At 39.4% G+C, this 23,245-nt stretch overlaps 1 protein-coding gene across 4 annotated transcripts in view; it reads left to right on the forward strand.

Moving 5' to 3' along the window:
• The first annotated feature begins 9,443 nt into the window (after nucleotides 1–9,443).
• tead1b (TEA domain family member 1b) overlaps nucleotides 9,444–23,245 on the forward strand; it is a 31,844-nt gene continuing 18,042 nt past the window's right edge. For 3 of the 4 annotated variants that reach the window (XM_079555941.1, XM_079555942.1, XM_079555943.1), the window contains exon 1: nucleotides 19,203–19,448. In XM_079555941.1, coding sequence (XP_079412067.1) covers nucleotides 19,301–19,448 — 148 coding nt within the window. In that variant the 5' untranslated portion in view covers nucleotides 19,203–19,300. Of the gene's footprint in view, nucleotides 9,588–19,196; nucleotides 19,449–23,245 lie in introns of those variants that run through there. The other variant, XM_079555944.1, reaches the window with a different exon arrangement.

Genomic DNA, 23,245 nt, shown 5'->3' on the forward strand with positions numbered 1-23,245 from the left:
GGTCCCTGGAACCATGCCTGGTCAGAGGGAAAAGTCATACTAGATATAAACAAAAAAGTTTTACGTTTAAAAAAAAAATCATCATCGCTGAACAACTCACATGAACAGAGACATTTAAAACAAAAGGGAAGCCGAGACACTATCAAATGTATTTACTGTGTATTACTATTACACAGTTTTCATCAGAAACCTAACCCTTTGGACTTAATCCACTGTTGAAACAAGTTTGGGTGCTTATACGGTAGTTGCATGCTTATAGTTGTGTGATCATTAAATGCTTATATATTTGTAACATACAGTGTTGTACAAAGAGCAATAGCAGCATCTTAGTGCTGCTTTGACCTCGAAGACTTTCTGAATGATAGACATTTTTAACCTTTGTAACTTTTTCCTCACAAAAGAACATTTTCTGTATTTGTTTGTTTTCTGCCCCTTTGTCCCCATTTAGAGGAATTTCTGGCTCCTCCTGAGTGATCCCGCAGAAGAGGATAGTGTCCTGGTTTTGTCCTCTGCTCCTCAGGAATGCACTTAGAGCTGAGGGACACACTCGCATTGATTATACCAGTCCCTGCAAAAAAACAGCAGCACCAGTCTAAATACTTTCTTCATCTGCACTACTGACAAAGCTGGTGTTCTATTATACCTGCAATATAGGAGATAACAATACTCAGAAAATGCAGTTTCAATATAATGCAATTCACAACTATACAGTACAACTATGGAAATACATTTTTACAAATAACCAATCATCACAAACATGTTGGGGAAAAGGACAAATATATGCACAACTACTTATTATGTATATGACGATCAAAGCAGCAAAATATCTCTACATAATTCTACAAAAATGAAAAAGTATAATAGAATTGTGGCTGTGTTTCTCCATCTCCTCGGCTGTAAAGTACTAAACATACCAACAGTTTAATTATCATTAATTGGCAATTTCGTTGTCTTTTTGAACCAGTAGAATTTATACTTGCAAGTAGCACACTTCTTAAAGCGTACAAACAAAATAACCTGTTCAGAAGCCTATTGCAAGGATTAGCACCGAACAGAGCAATCAGGAGATGAAATTGAAGTGAAATTACAGGCGCTGTGAAAGTTGATGAAAAAACACACTTGCATCTAAAAATATAAGGCCATTATTTAGACAGTTTTGCACAAATCACCAATTTGAAGCAGGATTAAGGGAACGCAACGTCAAATTGTGTTTTGTGCCGCATTTCCTCCAGCTTCATTCCTATTGCAAAGATTTCAATATTTGACATTTACATTGTCCATATGGCGGTGTAACAATAAACATGTACATAGATACTGCATGTGACTAAATAAACTTTGAAGGGTCCATTGAACAACTATGATTCGGCCACAGTCTTTGCAATGGCTTTAGTGAATTCCGCCTGCATAAATACCACATTCTCACACGCTTCAATGTTCTTTTTCTAAAAGAATTCAGAAAAGTGAAAGAATTCAAAAAATCCTTGAACAAATCATATGCCGACAGGTGCATGCTGGTGTGTGTGTGTGTGTGTGTGTGTGTGTGTGTGTGTGTGTGTGTGTGTGTGTGTATTATAACACAAACCAGTGAAATTACATTTTGAAAAAGTCAATCAATGAGTGCAAACAAGGCAGCCTTCAGCCTAGCCAACATCCTTCACATATTTCTTTTTATTTCATTCTTCCCGAAAAATTCCATCAAGCATGGGTCTTTGCCTGCTCATTTATGTTAAATATGCTACCCTTAATTGCATTGCTGTGAATTCACTCTGACATTGGAAAGGATTTTGTATTATTTTGTTTTTTTGAGCCTTGAATATTTGTCAAATACCATGCTTTTTGTGAGCCTATCAGAAAAGTCTTTCCTAGACTATTACTGTACGTTTAATTAAACTTCCTCTCTATAGACTGTGCATTGCTTATTTTAGGAACAGATGTGCACATTTGTATGTTGACTTGCTTATAACTAATTAAATATTTAACCAGTTTCTGTAATATCCATCAAAATTGTGGTGCATGAAAAACGTTCTTTATCACAACAGCCGACCAGAAAGACAAGCTGCACAATCCCTGGGTCAATCACATTAACTTTGTGGACCACTTCATTTGTAAATCATGCTTGATTGTGAAAGTTCAATAGTGTTGCTCACAGTAATGCACAAAGTAATGCACATTGTATGCAAGACCACTTCATTTACACATTATCCAGAAGGTTTTCAAGTCCACCTGACGTACAGTATTGTGATCAGATGCAGCATCTCACTGCTCTTTGTATTTCATCCCATGTTTTATTCTAATAACTTCCTCTGTCAGACACCTCACATTCTATACAGCTTCACAAGTCAGTTATGTAGCGATCATCACCTCTGTAACATTAGACTGATCTGAGTCTGAACAGAATTTCCCTCAGTCCTCCTCCAAAATTCACAATAAGTATGCTAGTGAAATATCTGAAATGCTGTCATGAACATTGCAGTAATGGAGCATGACCCATGTGAAAAGCATTCACTTATACAAACACGCTGTCCTTGCAGATTTTTCTTTTGATTTTATGAACAATCCTTCAAACCCAGTTACTGGACACCTCATTTGATGCCCACATGACTTTGATTTGATTTATTATATACAAATCAAAGCTATACTCTCACTTACGTATGTGCAGTGAGCCACATAATGATTTATATGGGTTTTATGTTTGATACCGTTGAAGCAACCCTTTCAATTTGAAATAGCTTTAGACCAGAATTATGCTTTTGGTTATACTATATGATAGATAACAATATTGTTACACACCGGATTCTTCATCTTCCAGGCTTTGAGCAGCAAAAAGGTATTTGTGCATATTTCCTTGTATGATGATAACATTTTAAGAGATCCAATTTTGTGAACAATAGCATATACGATTTTGCTTTAAAAAAAAAAAAAAGAAATCTACTGAAAAGGTACTATGTATTTTGGTCTGCAAAGGTTGATGATGAAACTCCATATCAGGTTAGTCCTGACCACATCACTCAGTCCTGATTTTATTGTATTTTTTAACACTGTGGTCTTGTGATATTTAAACCTGAGTTCTGACAATGAATTTCAATAGCCCATTGTGCTCGGCCACTATCATCAGTAAAAGCACAGGACCATGGCCATAAAGCAGAAAATGGTCACCTATAATCACTCATCATACACATAGATGTTCAACAGGCACATTTCCAGCTATTAGATAAAATTACACTCAGCATTATGTCTTTATACCTCAGCATTCATATCACATGAGCCTGCACACACGCTTTCGACCAATAGATCCAACTGGCATTTTTTATGGACAAAAGCACAATCAAGGGTCTGAGCAACTTGAAGGAACAGAGTCCTATAACAGGAGATAGAGTGCATTGTTGGACTTGGACTCAAACAAACTGAGATGAAAGAGCATCTGTACATCGGAGCATCTGTGCAGAAACATCTCCAAAGGTGATCGAGAATGACAGGGCCAAGATCCTGTGGGGGTTCCATACAGACGGACAGAATGGTAATTGCGATTCGACGGACATTGTGTTGGACAAAGAGCAGAGGAAAGACGTTGACATATCAATACCAAGTGACTGCAACATCAGGAAAAAGGAACATGAGAAACTAGAGAAATGCCAGGTGGCTCAGAGAACCGCTGGAGAAGACCAGGAGGGTGGCATCAGTGGTGCCCGTGGTCACTGGAGCACTTGGGGCAGTGATCCCCAAACTGGAGGAGTGGCTACAGCAGATCCCTGGGTCTTCCAAATGGACAATGACCCAAAGCAAACGGCCAAACTGGTTGCAAAGTGGCTTAAGGATAACAAGTCAATGTTTGAAGTGACCACCACAAAGTCCTGATTTCAATCCAGTTGAAAATGTATGGGCAGAGCTGAAAAGGCAGGTGTACCAGGGTGGCCGACAATTGTGTCTCAGTTACACCAGTTCTGTTTGGACGAATGGACCAAAATTCTTGCCAACTATTGTGAGAAGCTTGTGGGAGGAAATCCAAAACGTTTGACCCAAGTTATACAGCCATGCTACCAAATATTAATGAAATGTACATGTAAAACTTTGGCTTTGTAAAAAAGTAAAATAAAACCGTGTAGAAAATTCTGTCTCTCATTCTTCTGGCATTTAGCAAATAGAAATAATTTCGAAAATTCTAATTTACCTAAAAAAGTGAGAAAAAAAATGCATATGTGTTATTTGTAGCGCACAATTCATACACAAGGCAATTCAAAGTGCTTCACAGTTGCATAAAATGACACGAAAACAGATAAGTGCAGATAAAATACTTTCAGTTGTCATATATGCGTGGGTAAAAATAACTGTTTTCAGCCTGGATTTGAATTGTCAGAGTTGAGGCCTGTCTCACATCCTCATGAAGACTTTTCCTGGTTTTAGCTGCATGAAACGCAGCCTCACTTTGTTTATTATTGACTCTGGGAACCACCAGGAGACCCCTCCCTGAAGTTCTCAAGGCCCGGGATGGTTCATACGGCTCACGTCAGAGATGTACTTTGATGCTAAACCATGAAAAGACTTGTACACAAGCAGAGCTGTTTTAAATTCTATTCTCTGAGTTACAGGAAGCCAGTGCAGAGACCGGAGCACTGGACTAATATGGTCATATTTCCTGGTACTTGTCAGTAAATGTGTATATAGTGTATGTAAACATAGTTCCCATATACCAAACATTATTTTATGGAGAGGTGCTTGAACAGTTATACAACGCTTTTCCATGAATTATTTGCTTTTTCATTTAGCTTTTATCTAGCCATAAAGGCCCACCAAGATTTCTGTATATTTTTTCAGGGATGTCCTGTCCCATGAGGGGATGCTATTACAGGCTGCATATTATTGTACTAATTGAGGGACTGTTGTAAATAGTTGTATTTGTAGTGAAAGTGAAACAGTAGCTTCTTTGAACACATGTACGTCTCAAGTACATTATAAAGAGAATATTAATATTATTAATGTCTTAACTTTTCCACAGTTTGCCTTTCTTTGGCTGTTATCTCTAGCAGATGGGGTTAGAGTACCCATAAATATTTACTTCTAGTTAGTTGCTCTTTAAATTGATTTTACACAAACAGGTTGACGGCTTGAGGCTTAGGTTTTATCAATGTTTTAATATGTTTGTTAAAATAGTATGAAAATTCTGATACATAACATACGTCAACATAAAGCTTTTGTCTCTGAAGACGGCACAGTAGTGCAATGGTTAGCACTCTTCACACAAAGAAGGTCCCGGGTTCGATGCCTGGACGGGGTCTTTCTGTGTGGTTTGCATGTTCTCCCTGTGTCTGTGTAGGTTTCCCCTACCACTAAAAACATGTACAATAGGCCAGTATGTTTGAGAGTGCAAGTGGGAGATGATGGAAGGAAATTAGCGCATGGCTAAAATCTGGCAAGTTGTTTTTACATGCATGAGTTCATTAAATGTCCCGACCAAATTTTGGTCTTTGTGATTTTCTGCCTCAATGTGTTTCACCTGCACATCATTCCCTCATGTATTTCTAACCCTGTGTTTCCCTTGTTCTTGGTCAGTTCATTGTCTTCGTGTCACTGTCTGTGAATTTTTTTTTCCATTGCCCCTGTTTTATTTGGGGTTTTTGTCAGTTTCTTGTTTGGACTTTTTCACTCATCTTCATTAAATCAGTTTCATTGCAGTCTGCATTTTGGGCTCTTCTTTCCTTGTCAAACATCAAACGTAAACGAATCAAATATGAATGTACTGCTACCCACCTCTGAACTCTACGCAGTAGATATCATGAACTCTGCCAAAGTTGGCCTTAAAAAGAAAGAAAGAAAGAAAGAAAAGGAACACAAAGGAGTATTATGTGTATAGAGACAGTAAAACTTTGTGCCCTTCAAAGATCAAAGCCAGCTTGTCCGCTATTGTCTATCTTCCATCACATGTGGACCACATGCAGAAAATTAAAATTTGGCTTCTCTCGAGTACGCCGTGCAAACAGTGTTAAATCAAAAACCTATTCTCAAAATAAGGCAGTGGTGTGGTGGAGGGTGTCCTTGAAGGGCTGTAGCCTGGAGTGGACCACAATTTGTGAATTGCTGGGTTGCAGGTGACATTACAGTGTTCTAAAGGCCTATAATATTATATAGAGGTAAAATTATTTTGTTTTTGAGGTTTTTGTACAGAGAGATCATGAACCCAGTGACTGATATCCGTCCATCCATTTTCTTCTGCTTTATCCGGGGCCGGGTCGCAAAGGCAGCAGTCTCAGAGATGCCCAGACTTCTCGATCCACGCACACCTCCTCCAGCTGTTCTGGGGGAACCCCGAGGCGACACCAGGCCAGCTCGGAGACTAGTCCCACCAGCGTGCCCTGGGTCTTCCACGAGGCCTTGTCCCAATGGGACATGCCTGGAACACCTCCCGAGGGAGACTGATATCATTTTTGTTATTCATACATTTTCTTTTTAAATATGACTTGTGAAAGTGCAATGCTGTTAAACTGGCTCCTGCCCCTCACTGGGTCCAGTGACATCATCCCATGAACCTGCAACCCACCAATATAAGTTGAAGTAGAGAGAGGAGGGAAGAGAGTTCAGCTTCATTTGTAATTTAATTAACCCCCCATGTCTGATCTAGATGCACAGACTCATATATCTGGGTTCAACACGCACAGACGTGTTGCAAAACAGCTGCTGATAGATGTGATCTGAAGGGCAGCCCATCACAAGAATGGTGACAAAAACCACACTGTCTCTAATGACTGGCTTGTGCAGACAGAGCTCTATCACCTGGTGTCTGCAAAACTGTGCTTACAAAAGCACCTCCCCTAACCTTATAGGAGTTTGATCAATGTGAGCACACACGGCATTATTGTCAATATTGAAAATGGGAACACATACACAGTAACATATATATTTTTTAAAGTTATTCAAATGTATAGGTATTTGTAAATGCACAGTTGTAATGGTTGTGGCTGAAAGTGTACACTGTCCCCATGACCTATTAAATGGGATTCATATATTTTTTTATTCCAAATATGTAAAGTGGTGGTTGTGCTGTGGTAACCCCAGGAGGAAAATTTTAGCCTAATAGAAAAATGGCTTGGCATTAATTAGTAGTAGGAGGCGACAGTGGCAGAATATATGATATTTTATATACATGACACTTTATTGAGCAGTTGTTTCCCCCACTTTTTGTTTTGTAACCGATTAATAAAAAACAAAATACCTACCCACATTTTGCGCTCATCCTGATTTTTTGCTTCAAACTCATAAATCTAGAATGTATAACACCTAATGATAATACTTTCACGGTGTTTTTACAAACTGTTTCAGAATATTCGTGAATAATACAGGATGTGGCAACAAGTAATATTGCGTTGGCAGAAACAGGTTTAAGCTGTAAATGCTTTAGGCAATTTTGTTCACTCAAATGAAACTTTAACTGTTTGTGTGACAGTGCCATCGTTGCTGAACAACGTTTTCAGCCAGTAGGCTATCATTTCTACATTAAAAATGAAATAAAAATCATAATTATCATAGCTGTGACATAAAGAAATACACAGATTTTTATACAGACCAAAATAAATAACGTAGTATCAAATATCAAAGGTGTCAAATAACCAACAAATCTCACAAACTAAGCATTAGCTTAAGTATGTTTGTGAAGCCTCTCATTCATCCAGAGGGCGATAAATGAGGTTAAATCATTCATCTCTCCCAGTACAATCAAAACCCTGTCCAATCATCGACTGGACTGGGTTTTGGTAAAGTTGAGGACGTTTTGCTTCTAGTCACAGAAGAGGATTTAACCTTTTGTACGATTAACAAGTAGGAAGAATTTTTCTCTAGTTGAAATGCTATTGTACATTAACCTTACTTACTGCCCCCCTGATCAGGGGGCAAGGGTTAGGGTTAGAGTCAGGGGTTAGGGTTATGATAGGGTTAGAAACGGCAAATGTTTCACTCTCAGATCTTCCACATACTGTTAGAAACTAGGTCTTGGTTTCAAATTGCATTTGGAATATAGGCTGTAAGCTCTCCAGTCAATGCTTTAAGATTTTGATATGTATAAATGCTAACCCTAACCCTAAACTGGCAGATAGCAGGTTAACCCAAATCTAAAAGCTTACAGCCATAGCCAGAGTGACGTCTCATTTGAGCAAAGCTACAAATTGTATCTAAACGGATCTTTTTCCTTGCATTATTGCTGTGTTGTCATCGTCACTTTTTCAAAAAAAAATGTATCACGCAGTCACCTTTTTGTCGCAATTTCATCACTCTTTTTGTCATGTTTTTATCACTTTTTTTCTCAGCCCTTTTTTTTTTTTTTTAACCTTTTCATCACTTTTTTGTCATGTTTTGTCACTCTTTTGTCATGTTTTTGTCACTTTTTTGTCATTTTTTGTCACTTTAATGTAGCCTTTTTGTGGGGGGGTTTGGTCATTTTTTCATCGCTTTTTTTTTTTTAAATCGCATTTTCGTCACTTTTTTGTCGCTGTTTTGACACATTTCTCAAGAAGCTTGTTTGGGTAAAGCCAAACAAGAAAAAATGTGTAATATGTACAGACATATTACACACATAAAAACTGAAACTGGTTGCGGTTCTTTGATTGGGGATTGACATAAAATCACAAAGTATGCAAAGTCAAATTTTCGCAGTGTCCCTGAAGGCCACACACAGTCGACGCTCCTGCTCTCCTGCTCCGATCCCTGTCCCCGGTCCCTAACACAGACCCTACCCCGCTCGCGCCGCTGTGGCCCCGGTCTCGCTGTTGGACTTACCGTGCTCGGGAGCTCGTGATGACGCCACCTCTGTCCCCGCCCCCGTCGCAAACTCGCTCTTCGCGTTCATTTCATTCCTCTTCTCATTCCGAGCATTCTTCGCATCTTTGACAGTGCGCGAAGCGATTCACCTACACCTTCCCGACTGGCCCAGAAACACCCGAGAAAAAAAAACTTAAAACAAAACATGTAATAATTTGTAACGTCCCATTTGTAACGGGGGCATTTTTCAAAAAAAAAAAGAGAAAACAGTAACAGGTAAGTTTAGTTGGAGGCATCTGCTCGTGAAACTGTTGTGTTGTCCTACAAAACAAGCTTTCTTTTTCTTTCTTTCTTTTTCTTTTGCGTGTTTACTACTATCACACATGGCGTAGCATGTGTTAATACTGCCGTCAACTGTAGTAAATGTCCGATTTGTGATCGCTGTCGCAACGGGGGTGCTCACTTCGAACACCCCCTGATTTTGACAAAGCGATAATCTTTGGCATTTTTGACATTTTTGAGAGGGAAGCCGATCAGTTATCCCCTATTAAAAAAAAAAAAAGCCCCCCGGTCCCTGAGAGCTAACGCAGGAAAGCCACTGTAGTTGTTAGCTCTGAACTAAAAGGGAAACGGACTTAACCTTTTTTTTTTTTTGGAGACATGACTGTTCAATACGCTTCTGTTGTGCTCTCCGTAGTTGGTGTGGACTCATCCAGGAGTTGTCGGGGATTTTATCGGAGGATTTTCGGACCACCACCTTGAACATCGCGGAGGGGGAAAAAAAAAAAAAAAGACTTGTTGCTTCAGCGGCTTTTCCTCGTTTTCCCCTTTTGGACTTAAGTTGTGTGTAAGTACAAAGTCTTTGTTGCAGTGGGCACGGCGTGTTGTGACTTTAAGGAGAGCGTGCAGTTCAAAAAACAACATCTCCAGGCTGTCTTTACGCTCTCAAAACAAAAGATCCGTCCAAATCTGACTATTATGCTGTTATTAATATTAGGCTCAACTCATTTTGCGAGTTACCCAACGTCAGTGAATAAAAAAAGTAGCTGTGCGCCCCGTTGCATAAATAATATTGCCCTTAAATACATGTGATTTGTGTTTTAGTTGCCCAAATGTAGCCTAGCTGTAAGGTTTCTTCCCCTTCTTTATTTGTCATCCATCATTGTTTTTCTTTTTCTTGAGTTTGGGAAATGCGTGCTCAGCTAAAACTCCAGAGCAGCCCCTGGAGCAAATCCCAGTGTGTCACTTACTCCTAGCTATGATTTAAAAGCCTTAATGGCTGGAGACGTGCAGCAAATGAGACCAGAAGATTTTTTTATCAGAGGCTTTTAAAATCAGCTCCAAAAATAAGTGTAAAGTATGTAACACCGCGCTCTGAAAGTTCTCCCCTTTGTGCTAGACTGACTTCATTGTTTTCTCATCCCCACTTTGTTGAACAGATAAATCAATGACACACAAGTACAGCTAAATAGTATCGTAATAATGAGATCAAAATTGACAAGGGTGGAATTTGTTTAGTTTTAAGAAGTGTACAGGCTCTAACCTTACACACCCAACCGCTGTACTTGTTGAACTGTTCCCTTTCAAACAAGATCTTATAGGCTCCGGGCTAATTGTTCTGTAAATGTGATGACGAAGAGGAGTGTGTTTTGTAAAGTAAACCTTGAAGTATAGGTCTACAGCTTCACAATACGTTTTACATAAGGATTCCTCTGAGTGACTAGATGTTCAAAACAGACAAAATTCTGTTTTACTGTAATAAAATGCTTTTTTTTTTTTATTCTGTAGCATTAGAGAAAATTATACTTAGCCTGTGCAAATGCTTAGTTGATGATTTAACACCTTTAGTATTTCATATTATATCATTGCTTTTAGTTTTTATGAGGGATTTTCATGATGACAGCTATTATAATTGTGATTTTTATTTCATCATGTAGAAATGATGCTGGCTTCAGTAGTGATGATACTGTCACACAAACAGTTAAAGTTTGTATTTCAGTGAACAAAATTGCCTAAAGCATTTACAGCTTAAACCTGTTCCTGCCAACGCAATAGTACTTCACTTGCCAATATTTTGAAACAGTCTGCAAAAACGCCGTGAAAACTATTATTATTATTATTATTAGTTTGTTCATTCTAGATGTATAGGTTTTAAGCAATAATCCATTGTATTTAAAATGCAAATATTTGACCGCAGATGGTTCACCCAGCCTGTGCTGTTCTGAATAAACTTCCTTGTTGCGGTCGTGAGCCATAAGTATATCCTAGGCTCATGCATTGTTGTAGTGGATCCTGTTTAGTCACGTTGCCTTGTTGAGGTTTGAGGGCAGGACTGAGGCTTTAGGACTGTGTGATAAGTCTGAAGACTGAATCACAACGTTTCAAGCTCATTCCATGTCCAGGCGCATGAACTCGTTTTAGGAACTGGGAGAACAAAATCTATTTTTACGTGTAAAACAACAGAGAGATACCAACTTCCTTTGTTTTTGTCCTAACGGAGTAAGATATCAGCAGGTGCAAGGTCAAATATAGTGTTATTAAGCAATGTCGGCCTCTGATTTTACGTGTAAATGCGATGTTATCAACATTTAAAATATAGTTTTATTTATTGGTATGGAGGCAAATACAATAGAGTGATTAGACAGTATGGTATGAATTGCTGAAATGAATTTGCCTTTTAACCCACATTTACATTTTAATTGCCGCTTCATTTTTGTTTAGAGAATTCACACAGGCACATATCTGTGAGCTGTAATTGAATCAGAGTCATTAATGCTGTAATGAAATGAGATTTGCAGGGGGCTAAAATCACTAAACATTAGCGGCTTCAGAAAAGGCTGTGATGCTGGCTGCAGGCTGTGTGCCCTGAGGTAAACCCTGGAAGCTGAAAGGGAATTTTAGAGTGAGCACCGCTGCAGCAACAGTTTGAGCAGGGCCCGCTGAGGCCGGCCCAGTGTGCCACCAAAAAGGAAACTCTGGCACACAGCCACTGACGTCACCTGCGTAAATCTGCTTCAGAGCAATGGCAATAAAACCACTGCCAGATCCTGGGTGTACTTTGGCCCTGCTATACACCTTGACTGAGTACAGCGCTTTCCCTGCTTTGCATAAAGTACAGTATATACAGCGTTTGTAAATGGCAGAGAACACAAGGTTAAGGGAATTCAGGACGGCACGATTTACAATAATGACATCATTGTACACTGAGGTGGATAGAGTCGCCAAATCTTTTACTCAAGTAAGAGTAACGCTATTTTAAAATCATTTTACTCGAGTAGAAGTAAAAAGTAGTGACCCAAATTATTAGTCGAAGTATGAGAAAACAAGTACTCAGAGAAAATGCTGCTTGAGTACTGTGTTCACTGATACTGTAGTGTTTGAAAGTAGAAGTCTGATTTAAATTTCAGTAGTGACATAAAAGATGAGAAAGGAACATAACATGAATAGAAAATCCTGGTATTTCCAAAGAAAATTCCATAAAAATAAGTAAAAAAATAAAAAATAACGAAACACAAACTACGTACATACTTTCATGTCAATCTGAAACCTAGTTTTATTTACTCAAGTAAGTGAACAGATACTTCATGATACTACTACTCAAGTAGAAATAGCAAGCACTGTATGAATACAACTCCAAGAAGCACAGTTACTCAAAAAGTTACTCAAGCGAGTAAATAACTGAGTACTACCCGCCTCTGATTGTTCACTGTGGTGACATATTTTTAGGTGCACCACATAAGTATTTTTTTATATTTACACAGTAGTGGCAGTAAACATTTTCTCATGAATTTATAATTAACACTAAAATACATGCGAAATGCAAAAAATGGATTAAGATCGAGACCAAATGCAATTGTTAATTCAGACTTAGACTTTATTTCTTTTCCTTTTTATCTCATGCTTTGATTGAGTCTCAGCTTTGTTAGTCCAGTTACATTAAGCTCTACATAAAGAGCGTTTCTGGAGCTCTTTGAAGTCTTTATTATAACAAGCTTATAATTTTACCACATGGCAAATGCGCACCAACAACATAATCCCTCCACCCACTTTTGTTTTTCTTTCCTCCACGAGAGGAAGTTATGCTTTATTTTTCCTCCAAGGGATACAACACGGATAATAAATTCAACACTTTTTTTTTGTGCAGCTGCCAAGTGAGTTATGGCGTATAACTATATGAGTCACATTTTGAAACCACTTCATATACATCGAGTTTGTCACTACAGTAAAAGTCACCTGGCATGGAACAGCTCCTCTTTCTGTATCCAGGTTTGCGTCCAAGTTTACAGAACTCCCGAACAAAGCCACACAGTCACTTAATACAGTGAAAAGGCACGTAATTTGTGGTCTGCATTCAAATGTGAGTTATTCCGGCACCGTATTTCCCCATCAATGTAATACATTTCCAAAAGAGCTTTCTGCCGCTGCTTGCCGCTTTGCTTCCATAGTTGACACAGATCTGCCCGAAGGTGCCAAGGATTTATCCGAGACACACAGCGTCTCATGGAAAAGATCACAAATCAGACTTGAATAGGAAACAATGCCCAGAATAGACAAACTTTCCAACAAGATGTATTTTGATAAAAAAAAACATGTATGTGTTTTCCTTGATTTAAATAATTGACTAGACTTTTCAATACTCTGAGAATGTGAGCAGCGGTAAATGTAGTATTCCTTTCTTTGATGCATCTAAGGATTTGTGTGTACTATACAACTCAACTATACTATAATCATTAGGTAGTGGGGCTCTCAACAAGTTAAATAATAAACATGCTAAAGACGATGTAAAATATGCTAATAGAACAAATATGTCTGCGTCTACATCTATTGTAATGGAACTGCCAAAGGTGTACCAGGGTAAAGCGGGCGATGAGAAGTGAACAAGTCTATGAGAGGATAAATGAGGAGAGGAGATAACTGCTGTGTGAATGTCTGAAGCCAAATGCAAACAGGGCCCTTGAGCTCATCACCGTGATTTGTTTTTTCATGCCCCTCCGCACGCGTCCAGCCTGCGCCTCGGCCCGCTCAGCTCTCATAACTGTCAGGAGATCCACTATCTGACCAACCTTTATTTACAGCTTTAATTTCCTGAGCTTTATGCGCTTTGCTTGTGCGACACACCGCAATGACACACACAGAGGAATGCACTGCACATTTTGGATGGCAAATATCCCGTCTGCTTTTGTGCATTTCATTAAAGGGGGAAATTGTTCCTTTTTTTTCTCCAGCTAAGGCTGAAACAAAATGATATGCATTTTAGCATAGACAGGGTTCAATGTGAAAATGACTGAAGAATTAATTTGAAGCCCGGAGCACGGGTTTTGCAGCGTCGCCCCTCGTGCTCATGGAGGCATCATACTGTATCTGAAAGCTGCCCGGGTCGTGCTGCTGGACCTGTTTGTGTCTGTGGCAGGTAGAGACACAACCGACAAATCAATCCCATTCTCTGTCACAAATAAAGATTGATCCCGAAGTAGCCCGATGGTTGCTGAGCGCTTCTGCGATCCACGGCTGCAGATTTGAGACAGCGACCACAAGCCTGTCTGATTCAAAGAGGCATGAAATAAACACGGTGCCATTGCCGATAACAGAGACAGAAGGCTTTTCAAATGTGTCCAGCAGACCCAGACCTTTGAAATTACTATTGGATATCTTGTTTATTGATACATCTTAAGGCTTAAATGAAAGCATAGTGCAATACAGGATCAATACCAGTGAAATTTTATCCAATAAGATGAATGCGATTCTGTTAATGCTTCAAATAAATGTAACTTGTCAAATGCTTGCCTTTGATTAAAGCAGTCAAGGAAGCGTGCTTCTCTAAACAGAGCCTTTTCATCTTAATTTGTGCCCATTTGATTTTATTTACTGCATGCCTCAGCCTTACCTTGACTGATAAAGCTCTGTAAATATTCATTTTAAGACATTTGGTAATTAGAATTTTCCGATACGTAAAGGTCTAACCTGTTGAATAAATACAGCTGTCTCTGTAAACAAGCTTTGCAAACACTTGAAAAATGTGTTTTATTGACAGAAACTAAATGGATTTTGCGTCGCTACTAGAGGTTTTATATGCCTTCCCGGTCCGCTGTGCCCTGCTCAAATGACATTGCACTCCTAATTATGCCAAAGCGAGTATATTTATTTGCAAGATGCTGAAAACGTTGAATTTTCCGAAATCACATTGTAATTATGATTTTACACAGTGTGGCCTTAACTACAGTGGGCCATTACAGGGTGCACAAAAGTCATTCACAGAATCATTATTGCACCCTGTGAGATAGCAGCACAAAAGAACCCCACATGGAAAATTGCATTTGAGACCTCTCATCTGCTATTTCATTACCTTGCTCTGTCTGATGGTTGAAATGGGTTCTCTTAATTTAAGAAGCTGGATTCCTGCTTGGCGAGTGGTTTATGTAATCTCACGGTAAGTGTAATTTCCCATAATGCCGTGTCACAGCTACTACTCACTACTCTGCTTAGCTACCATCCCTCACTTATTCCACCTCGGCCATCTTCACCCTTGCATCTCACAAATAAGGCCATTTCTATGGTGCACGGTCAGAAAAGACAGAAGTATGCAATTATCGATCTGCCCCTCGTGTCTCTGTGGCTGGCATTCATACCGTCCTCTCATTGGCTTAATTAGTTCAGATTCTGGTGCTCTAAGATACCGGCTGCTTTGGCAACTTCTTTGATTATTTGCATTGAAACAACCATGGTGCCATGGATCAGTATGCGACATAATTTGTGTTGATTTTTTTGTATAAGTCTGTCAGATGAATTGACAATAGCCTTCTTTTCAAAAAACAGTTTGAATCATTCACTACTGTTTATCTGCAGTGACCTTTTTATTGCATTTAATTGAATTGTAATTAAAATAGCTATATTGTTAATAGTTGGTATTGTCACATATAAAGTACATGCAAAAAATATAATAATTTTACTCTCAAAGGGCTTAAACTTAATATTATGTATAGTGCAATATGAAATATAGTACGAAAAAGAGCAGCAGGCATGGAGGGAAGGGGAGTGGTGGATGAAGCTGTCATTCAGTCAGTTGGACCTGTCACTGACCGAGACTCTGCAGTATTCTTTCTGAGACAGGACTGAAGTGGCTGTGATGAGTGCGGTCTTTCCTTCTGGTAACTCTGCTGCCGAAAAGACAGTTATACGGGTCAGTTAGGAGTGGGCCATATCGTATCGCATATTGTTATCGCGATATACATTTTTTATATCGTTGTCATTTTTCATATCGTTTTGGACACGATATCATTTATGCTCAGCTCCATCAGAGCAGCATAAACCATTGTCAATTATATCCTCAAATATATTGTTATCGTGATATTTCTTTTTTTATACCGTGATATTAATTGTAGGCCATATCACCCTGCCCTATATTAATTAGATCTGTGTGTTTTCTTATTCAGCCTGGTTTCAGCGTTTCTACATTCACACTAAAGCCACCTTGTGTTTTCCTCATCAGTAATGTGGATTAACAATAACTCTGTGATGCTGTTCAGCCTTAGTGTGAGATTGTTGTTACAGGGACTGAAGCTTGTCACAGTCAAAGAGTTCAGTTCTTACCTCAAAGGTTCTGTTTTTTCCTCATGATGCATGCATAACTCGGAGAAAATTATTTCTAACGGCATAGCACTTTACAGAATGACTCATCCATCCACTGAAGTGTTTAATCCCAAAACAGAATGAACTTTGGGTTACAATGGCTTATGTAATTTAAATGTGCTATTGTAGTGTGGTAATCCTCACATCCACACATTATACTCCAATGCACCGGTCTTTGTTACGTCAATGATAGTAAAATTATCAAGTACAATCATTGCAAAACCTGCCACATTATGTTTGTCATCTGTCGGGGGCCTTTCCAAAGCTGCTCGGGTTATGAGTCAGCCAGGGTACATCCTCTGTAATTGCAGGACAAACGTAACAGTGAGCATGACACATAACAAATTGTTACGCCAAAGTTGTGTAGTATTTTCATTTTCGTAATAAATTTGGCTAAACCTGAAAATGAAATTAAGAATATCAGCCACTGTGGTTAGAGGTAATCCATAATTTGGTGGGTTGATCCGAGACTATACTAGGTAAAGGAGATGGAGTCGACGAACTTGATCACTATTGGATAAATGTTGTGACGTTCATCCGGCCGATGCCACGGTGTATTAATTGAGTGGGTCGATTGGCATCACATGACTTGGAATCACAATGGCAATCTTGTGAAATCATGTGTCTCCATTTGACCAATAGCATCTCTGTGGTGTCTATCAATAATGTGACAATAAAACAGTATAGAGCTCAACTGTCCCACCCACTCCCAATCACGTGTCTGGATCTGACGTAAAAAAAAGAATTTATTTTCAGCATCGATTTTTTGAAAAATTCAACACTATATAATCATTTGTGTGAACCAGCATAGGTTTTAATGAGGAAAAATCATTGTCACACTTTTATCACGTGATTATGATGACAAAATTTGCAAGTAACTAACAACAGCAACACTTCTGAAAAAATGTGCCATCAATAATCTACTTAAAGCTTTCTCTTATATCTTAATTAATTATCAAACATGAGCTACACTTAGTAGATCAAACTGGACCTCGAAATGATTACCATAATAATTGATCTTTAGTGATCTGAACGAGGTGCACGTTTAGTAAACTAGTAGGACTTTTCCCCCCTCCCTCTTTGGTTTGTGAATCCGTTTTGCAGCGTCAGCAGTCGCCCCACAAAACACAGATTCAGTAAAAGCTCTCCTCTCTCTGCTCTGGGAGTTTTTTTTCCCAAACAGCTTGCTCCCATCCCCCCTCACAGGCCGGCATGCTGCAAGAAACATATGCTAGTATTCCCACTTCCTGACAGCTTGTGAGACTTGAATGGGATCGGGCTCTGAGAGGAAGCAGTTGTCTGGAGTAAGAGGAGATTGAGATTGAGAAAAGACAGGAACCTCGCACACACTGCTCAGTTGGGAGTTTCTGTACAATGATGTGAATGAAAGGAACCCAAGGAAGGATATTATAAAAGTCCATGTTGGCAGAAATATTTGTAAGAAAAGAAAAGCAAGAAAAGGATGCAAACACAACATTCAGTGTATTTAAATGCTGTGTATTTGTTATTGATGATTTCCAGACAAACTTCATGAAAGTTGTGTTTGTAAATGGAACAGAAATATCACTTCTACAATATCCTTGTTGCACGGATAACAAACATCAGGCCCAATGGCCAAATCTGGTCCCGAATTCATATCTTTTTGTCCTCATCAGTCTTTCTCTTAATGTGGTACATGGCATACTCTTGGTGGTACATGGAGGAGTCACAGCTTTTTTTTACTACTAGTAAATATATCTATATTTTTTTTCTAGGGTTTGAGCGTAGCCCAAGGGAGACTGTGTACATTGGCACGACACAGTCCACATATAGTTTAGCTTGTTATAAGCAGTTTGTAAAAATATAAAATATAAAGCTAATTGCTACAGGCTGTGACCTCTTCCCTTCAGCGGCTCTCTGCCACTTTTGCAGCATTGCTACTTTATTTTATTTGTTACTTTATTCGGGGGAATGGTGGCGCAGAGAGAAGAGCGGTTTGTTTTGTGATCGGAGGATTGGCGGTTCGAATCGGGCAGGTGCACAATGTCGTTGTGTCCTTGGTCAAGACACTTCATCCACCTTGCCTCCAGTGTCTGTGCACACTGGTGTGTGAATGAGTGACTGGTTCCTTATAAAGCGCTTTGATGCAATGATTCTTTGAACAATGATTCTACCTTTGTTTAAAGAATGACCTGTCCTAACTTTATATAATATTATGGCAGTTTAACTTGCCAAAGAATATGTTTTGCTTTCTATTTATAATGGAGGAGATGACTATTTCACAATATAGCCTGTGACACTGGTGATGCTTCAAGACCCCAAATTGTTTTTAGGTGGTCATCTGATGTTACTGTCCCGTACATTAAAGCCAAAAATACGTAAAATATACTAAGTATTTCACATGATTACCTCTGTTGTACATGGAGGTCTGCCATTTCACTTAATATCCCTCAATGTTCCTCAGTAAAATGGAAAATCTGACGTTTGTGTTGCTCTTTTGAAAGCTCATTGTCTCTAATCAAAGTCCCTCAAGGCCAATAATATTGGCCTTTGTGTATTGACTTTCTTTTATTTATCACTAGAATAATGTATCTGGTTTTGTAAGTGTAAATAAACACTTAAATAAATATGATAGTGGGTGGAGTAAAGTAAATATTTACTCAATTAGTGTATACTGTATATTATATGTCAACTTGAAACCTTTCTCAGTGAATAGAGTAGCTAAATGTTTGGTTGCTTAAATGACGACTCTGGGCACACAAACTTTGTAAGTTTTCTTTTGTATGACATGCTGTTGCTTCCTGGAGATCCACTACTTTTGTTGTTGATTGTGTTTTTGGTGTTCTCAGTTCTCCCCCTAGTTGGCTCCAGGCATCAGCTGGAGATCCTCAACGCCACCATTGACCCGAGCAGCTGGAGCGGCAGTGAGAGCCCTGCCGAGGACCTGGAGAGGATGAGTGACTCTGCGGACAAACCTGCAGACAACGACGCAGAGGGAGTGTGGAGCCCAGACATAGAGCAGAGCTTCCAGGAGGCTCTAGCCATCTACCCCCCCTGTGGACGCAGGAAGATCATACTGTCAGATGAGGGCAAGATGTATGGTGAGTAGGACTGCAAGACGATCCATTGTAATCATTTCAAACAATTTGATATCCAGGTTCCATGGGGTCTTGTTTTTTAGAGAACCTCTTAACCCTGTAGTTTAGGCCTCTTTACAAACCTATGTATTTCAACTTCGCGCTGCATGATGAATTCATGTGAGATTTGTAATTTCACAAACTCACAAAAATACATCTGATACTAATTAAAAACACAATAATGGAGCCCTTTGAAGCAGCGAAGGAGGATGTGGAATTAAGTAAAATAGAAACAAATTTAGAAGATGTGGAATCTGCCCTTTACTGTTAAAGCTCTTGGATGTCTTGGTATTTGAACACATTCATTGCAAATCTAATCAAAATACTTATTGGAAGAAATAAGGTAGATTAGCACTGGACACACTTAATCGTAATCAAACCGGAATCATATTTTCAGCATTTGCAATTAGAAGATCGCAAAATCTGTAATTATTTTGACTCAGCAATATTCTTTGCGGACAACAACATATTTTTTCCTTCATGAGACAAAACTATGTAAAACTAAATCCCTTACCTTGTTGTTAAAGGGATATTTCAGGATTTTTGACATAGTTATCCAGAGTGTTGTTGATTTCTGGTGATATATATATATTTTTAATTCATGCAGTCCGTATATTTGAAGAGTTTAGCGGTGCTAGGCTAGTGCTAGGCTAGTGCTAGGCTAGTGCTAGGCTAGTGCTAGGCTAGTGCTAGGCTAGTGCTAGGCTAGTGCATGTCTATGGGCAGTAGCATCCTGCATTAAAAACCTCTTCAAAATCATCGGGTAGTCCTCCAAACGTTGCCATATCTGATTTGTAGAAAGCTCCTTTGTGAATTCCACGTGTAGTAATGACCCAGCAGATCACTCCGCCGCTGCGTAGTTTACAACCAGGAAGCTGATGCTGCTCAAATATAAGCTCTTTTAGACGCAAAATAGTTATATTTCAATAATTATTCTGTCAACACAGAGATTTATATTGGTGGTCTGGTGTTATAAGGGATTTGCCTCAGGTGCACTGTGCTTGGGTCAGACTGTTTTTAATGCAGGCTGCTAGCTACCATAGACATGTACTAGCCTAGAACTAGCCTAGCACCACTAAACTCTTCAAATATTAGGACTGCATGAATTTAAAAAAAATATATATCTCCAGAAATCAACAACACTCTGGATAACTAGGAAATGAGGCCCTATGGCAAAAATCCATGTTTAGGCTTCTACAAACACTTTCTGAAATGTATTGAACTCTTGCATCAGTTGAACTCTGTCTTCTCTCAAATGGCAGTGCCCCTCACCATGTTTAAAAAGTGTATGTTGTAACTGAATTCAACCTGTCGCGATTCTTGTCACACCCCAACACCTGCCAACTTGTGTAACTTTGAATACTGATCAAGGGGTGCACAATACAAGTGCAATGAATTAGCATTTTGAGTTCACTAGTGTTAAGAGAAAATGTGTAGACTTGCTAACTTCTAACCTCTGTGTGCCGGGGTAATTTCACCTCAACTTCATCAATTTCAACAGGTTTTTTCAGCAGTTATAACAGGGATACGTTTATTTACTTAGGTAAGGCACAAGGCAGAATCGAAACTTTGCATGGGTAAAGCTTTTTGTTGGAGATAATAATGATATTTATAACAATAATAAAAAATAATGCAAAATCTTGACGCCCAACCCCATCCAAACCCTCAGGCCAAGATCTGAACTCTAACAAGCAGATATTGATTATTGTTTATTGGCAGTTTACTTTGTTTTATAGTTTTTGGACGCTTCCAAATATTGTTCAGAAATTATACAGCTCTAATGTAGATATTTCTTCCTGAAAGGAACATACAGCAAGTGACTCAACCAAGGGATAATACAACGTGATTCAGTCACCAACGAATCTCTAAAATGTTTCTGCTGGTAGCCTCTTGGTTCACAGAGGTGCACGTTTTATAAGTACAACAGCATGAACTATTAGTCAGGAGCAGATGGTGGTGCTGTTGCCACCAGCTGTGCCCCCCTGAACACCCCCACCTCTCCCCTGGTTTGGCTGATGTCATGTGAACAGGGAATATTTTGGACTGTCTCACAGCCTGTCAATGTAAAGAGGAAGACCAAGGCCCTTCAGAGCATTGGCTTGCAGCCGTCATGTGACTCCAAACATTGACAGTTTCAGAGCTGCTACTGCAAAGATCTAAGCTCAGACAACACAACATTCACTTTATCCAACTTTACATTTACACGATATGTTCTGGGTTAAACATGACTACCCTTTGATTTGTACCATTTGAATGCACAATCATCTCATCAACAATCTCTCTATATTGCGTATAATGAGGAGGATGTTGTTGTATATTTTCAGTTATAGGTAAAGCTTATACTTGTTGCTTGGATGCAATGTAAAAGGCCTTTGTTGAGGTTTTCTACATTTATTCAGGATAGATACATGTCACTGCATCAATCATGCACTCTCCGCCCTTGTATAGCGGACAGAAAGAATAGGCACAAAAGCTCTCATGGCATGTGAGCTGGAGGTTGGCCGCAAGGAGACAGGTATTTTGTGGTGGAGAGACCCTGGGGATGGCATTGTGTTCCATACACAGCTCATCATAAGAGGAGCCGCCCTGAGTGCCCTTAAGCCCTTTGTTATCCCAGGCTAGAGAGCAGTTAATTAGCAACAGTCTCTATAGCAACTGTGTGTGCTACAAAACAATTTCTAATTTCTACTTCTTAGCTTATTGTGGTGTTTACCTGAAGTGTCTTGCTTTGCTGCTTCCAGTGCAGGCGCTCTATTCTTTGTGGCTAATAGTGAAGACCCAGCTTATGCATGGTTGACATCACCTGTTACTGCAGTCTGGGATAGAGTATTTTAAAAAGTAAAAATCTAACTCATTGGCCAGCCCAAAGCCAAAGGCCTCAGATTCTGCTCTGGCATAATGCACCTGCTGTGCTCGGCTGCATTCATTTACCCCTGAAATAGAGTTGATAAATGAAACAACACGTCTCACACAAATTGTATGTTTATTCATTGCCTCATGTATTTGCACTAACCCTACGAGTTAAATGGTATTTGTGAATTTTTGCCTTTCTGTTTATTCTGTCTTTGGGCACATAAATGCGCTATGCAGAGCTCTTTTATGACGCAAAATCAACCTTCAGGGGGATTTTGTCTTTGCATTGTATCTTATGTTTATCACCTCTCTGGTTTGTCAGCATTCATCATAATCATACTTCCCTTGTTTTGCGTGAAAAGTGGTGCTGTGGACATGTCAGTGAATGTGTATGTTTTGATGTAAAGCTGTTTAGTGATGCTTGTATTGATTGCTCTCTCATGTCGTCAGTGCAGACCCCTCCTGTTTGGACTAAGTGGCACTTGGTTTGCACAGATGCCAAAGATAAGTTAGGTGTAATGAGCAGACCTGGCGTGGCCTATAGCCCAGCGCTGTGCTCGTCTGGGGCCTGTCTCCCTGGGCCGAGCATGCTCCGAGTCGGAGCGCCTGGACCTGATCCTCCCTGCTGCGCGGATAATGAGGAATTCTGGGATCAGCTCAGGCTCCTCAGTCACCTGCATTCACTCAGAAAGAGTGTGAGGAACTTCATGGCAGGAGAGGCATCACACTCCTCCAGAATAATCCCTCATTTGTTCCCCTGCTATTGTCAGACTAGCACTAGAGCTTTTTCACGCACATGGTGGTAAAAAAGTCCAATTATTTTAGTTCTTTTCAAAAGCAGAATCTTTCAAAAGTGTAAATAGCATTGATGTAGGTGATGGAAAAATAATGTCATTATGAAAATATGC

Source organism: Gobius niger (assembly GCF_951799975.1).
Source record: "Gobius niger genome assembly, chromosome: 4".
Lineage (NCBI taxonomy): Eukaryota > Metazoa > Chordata > Actinopteri > Gobiiformes > Gobiidae > Gobius > Gobius niger.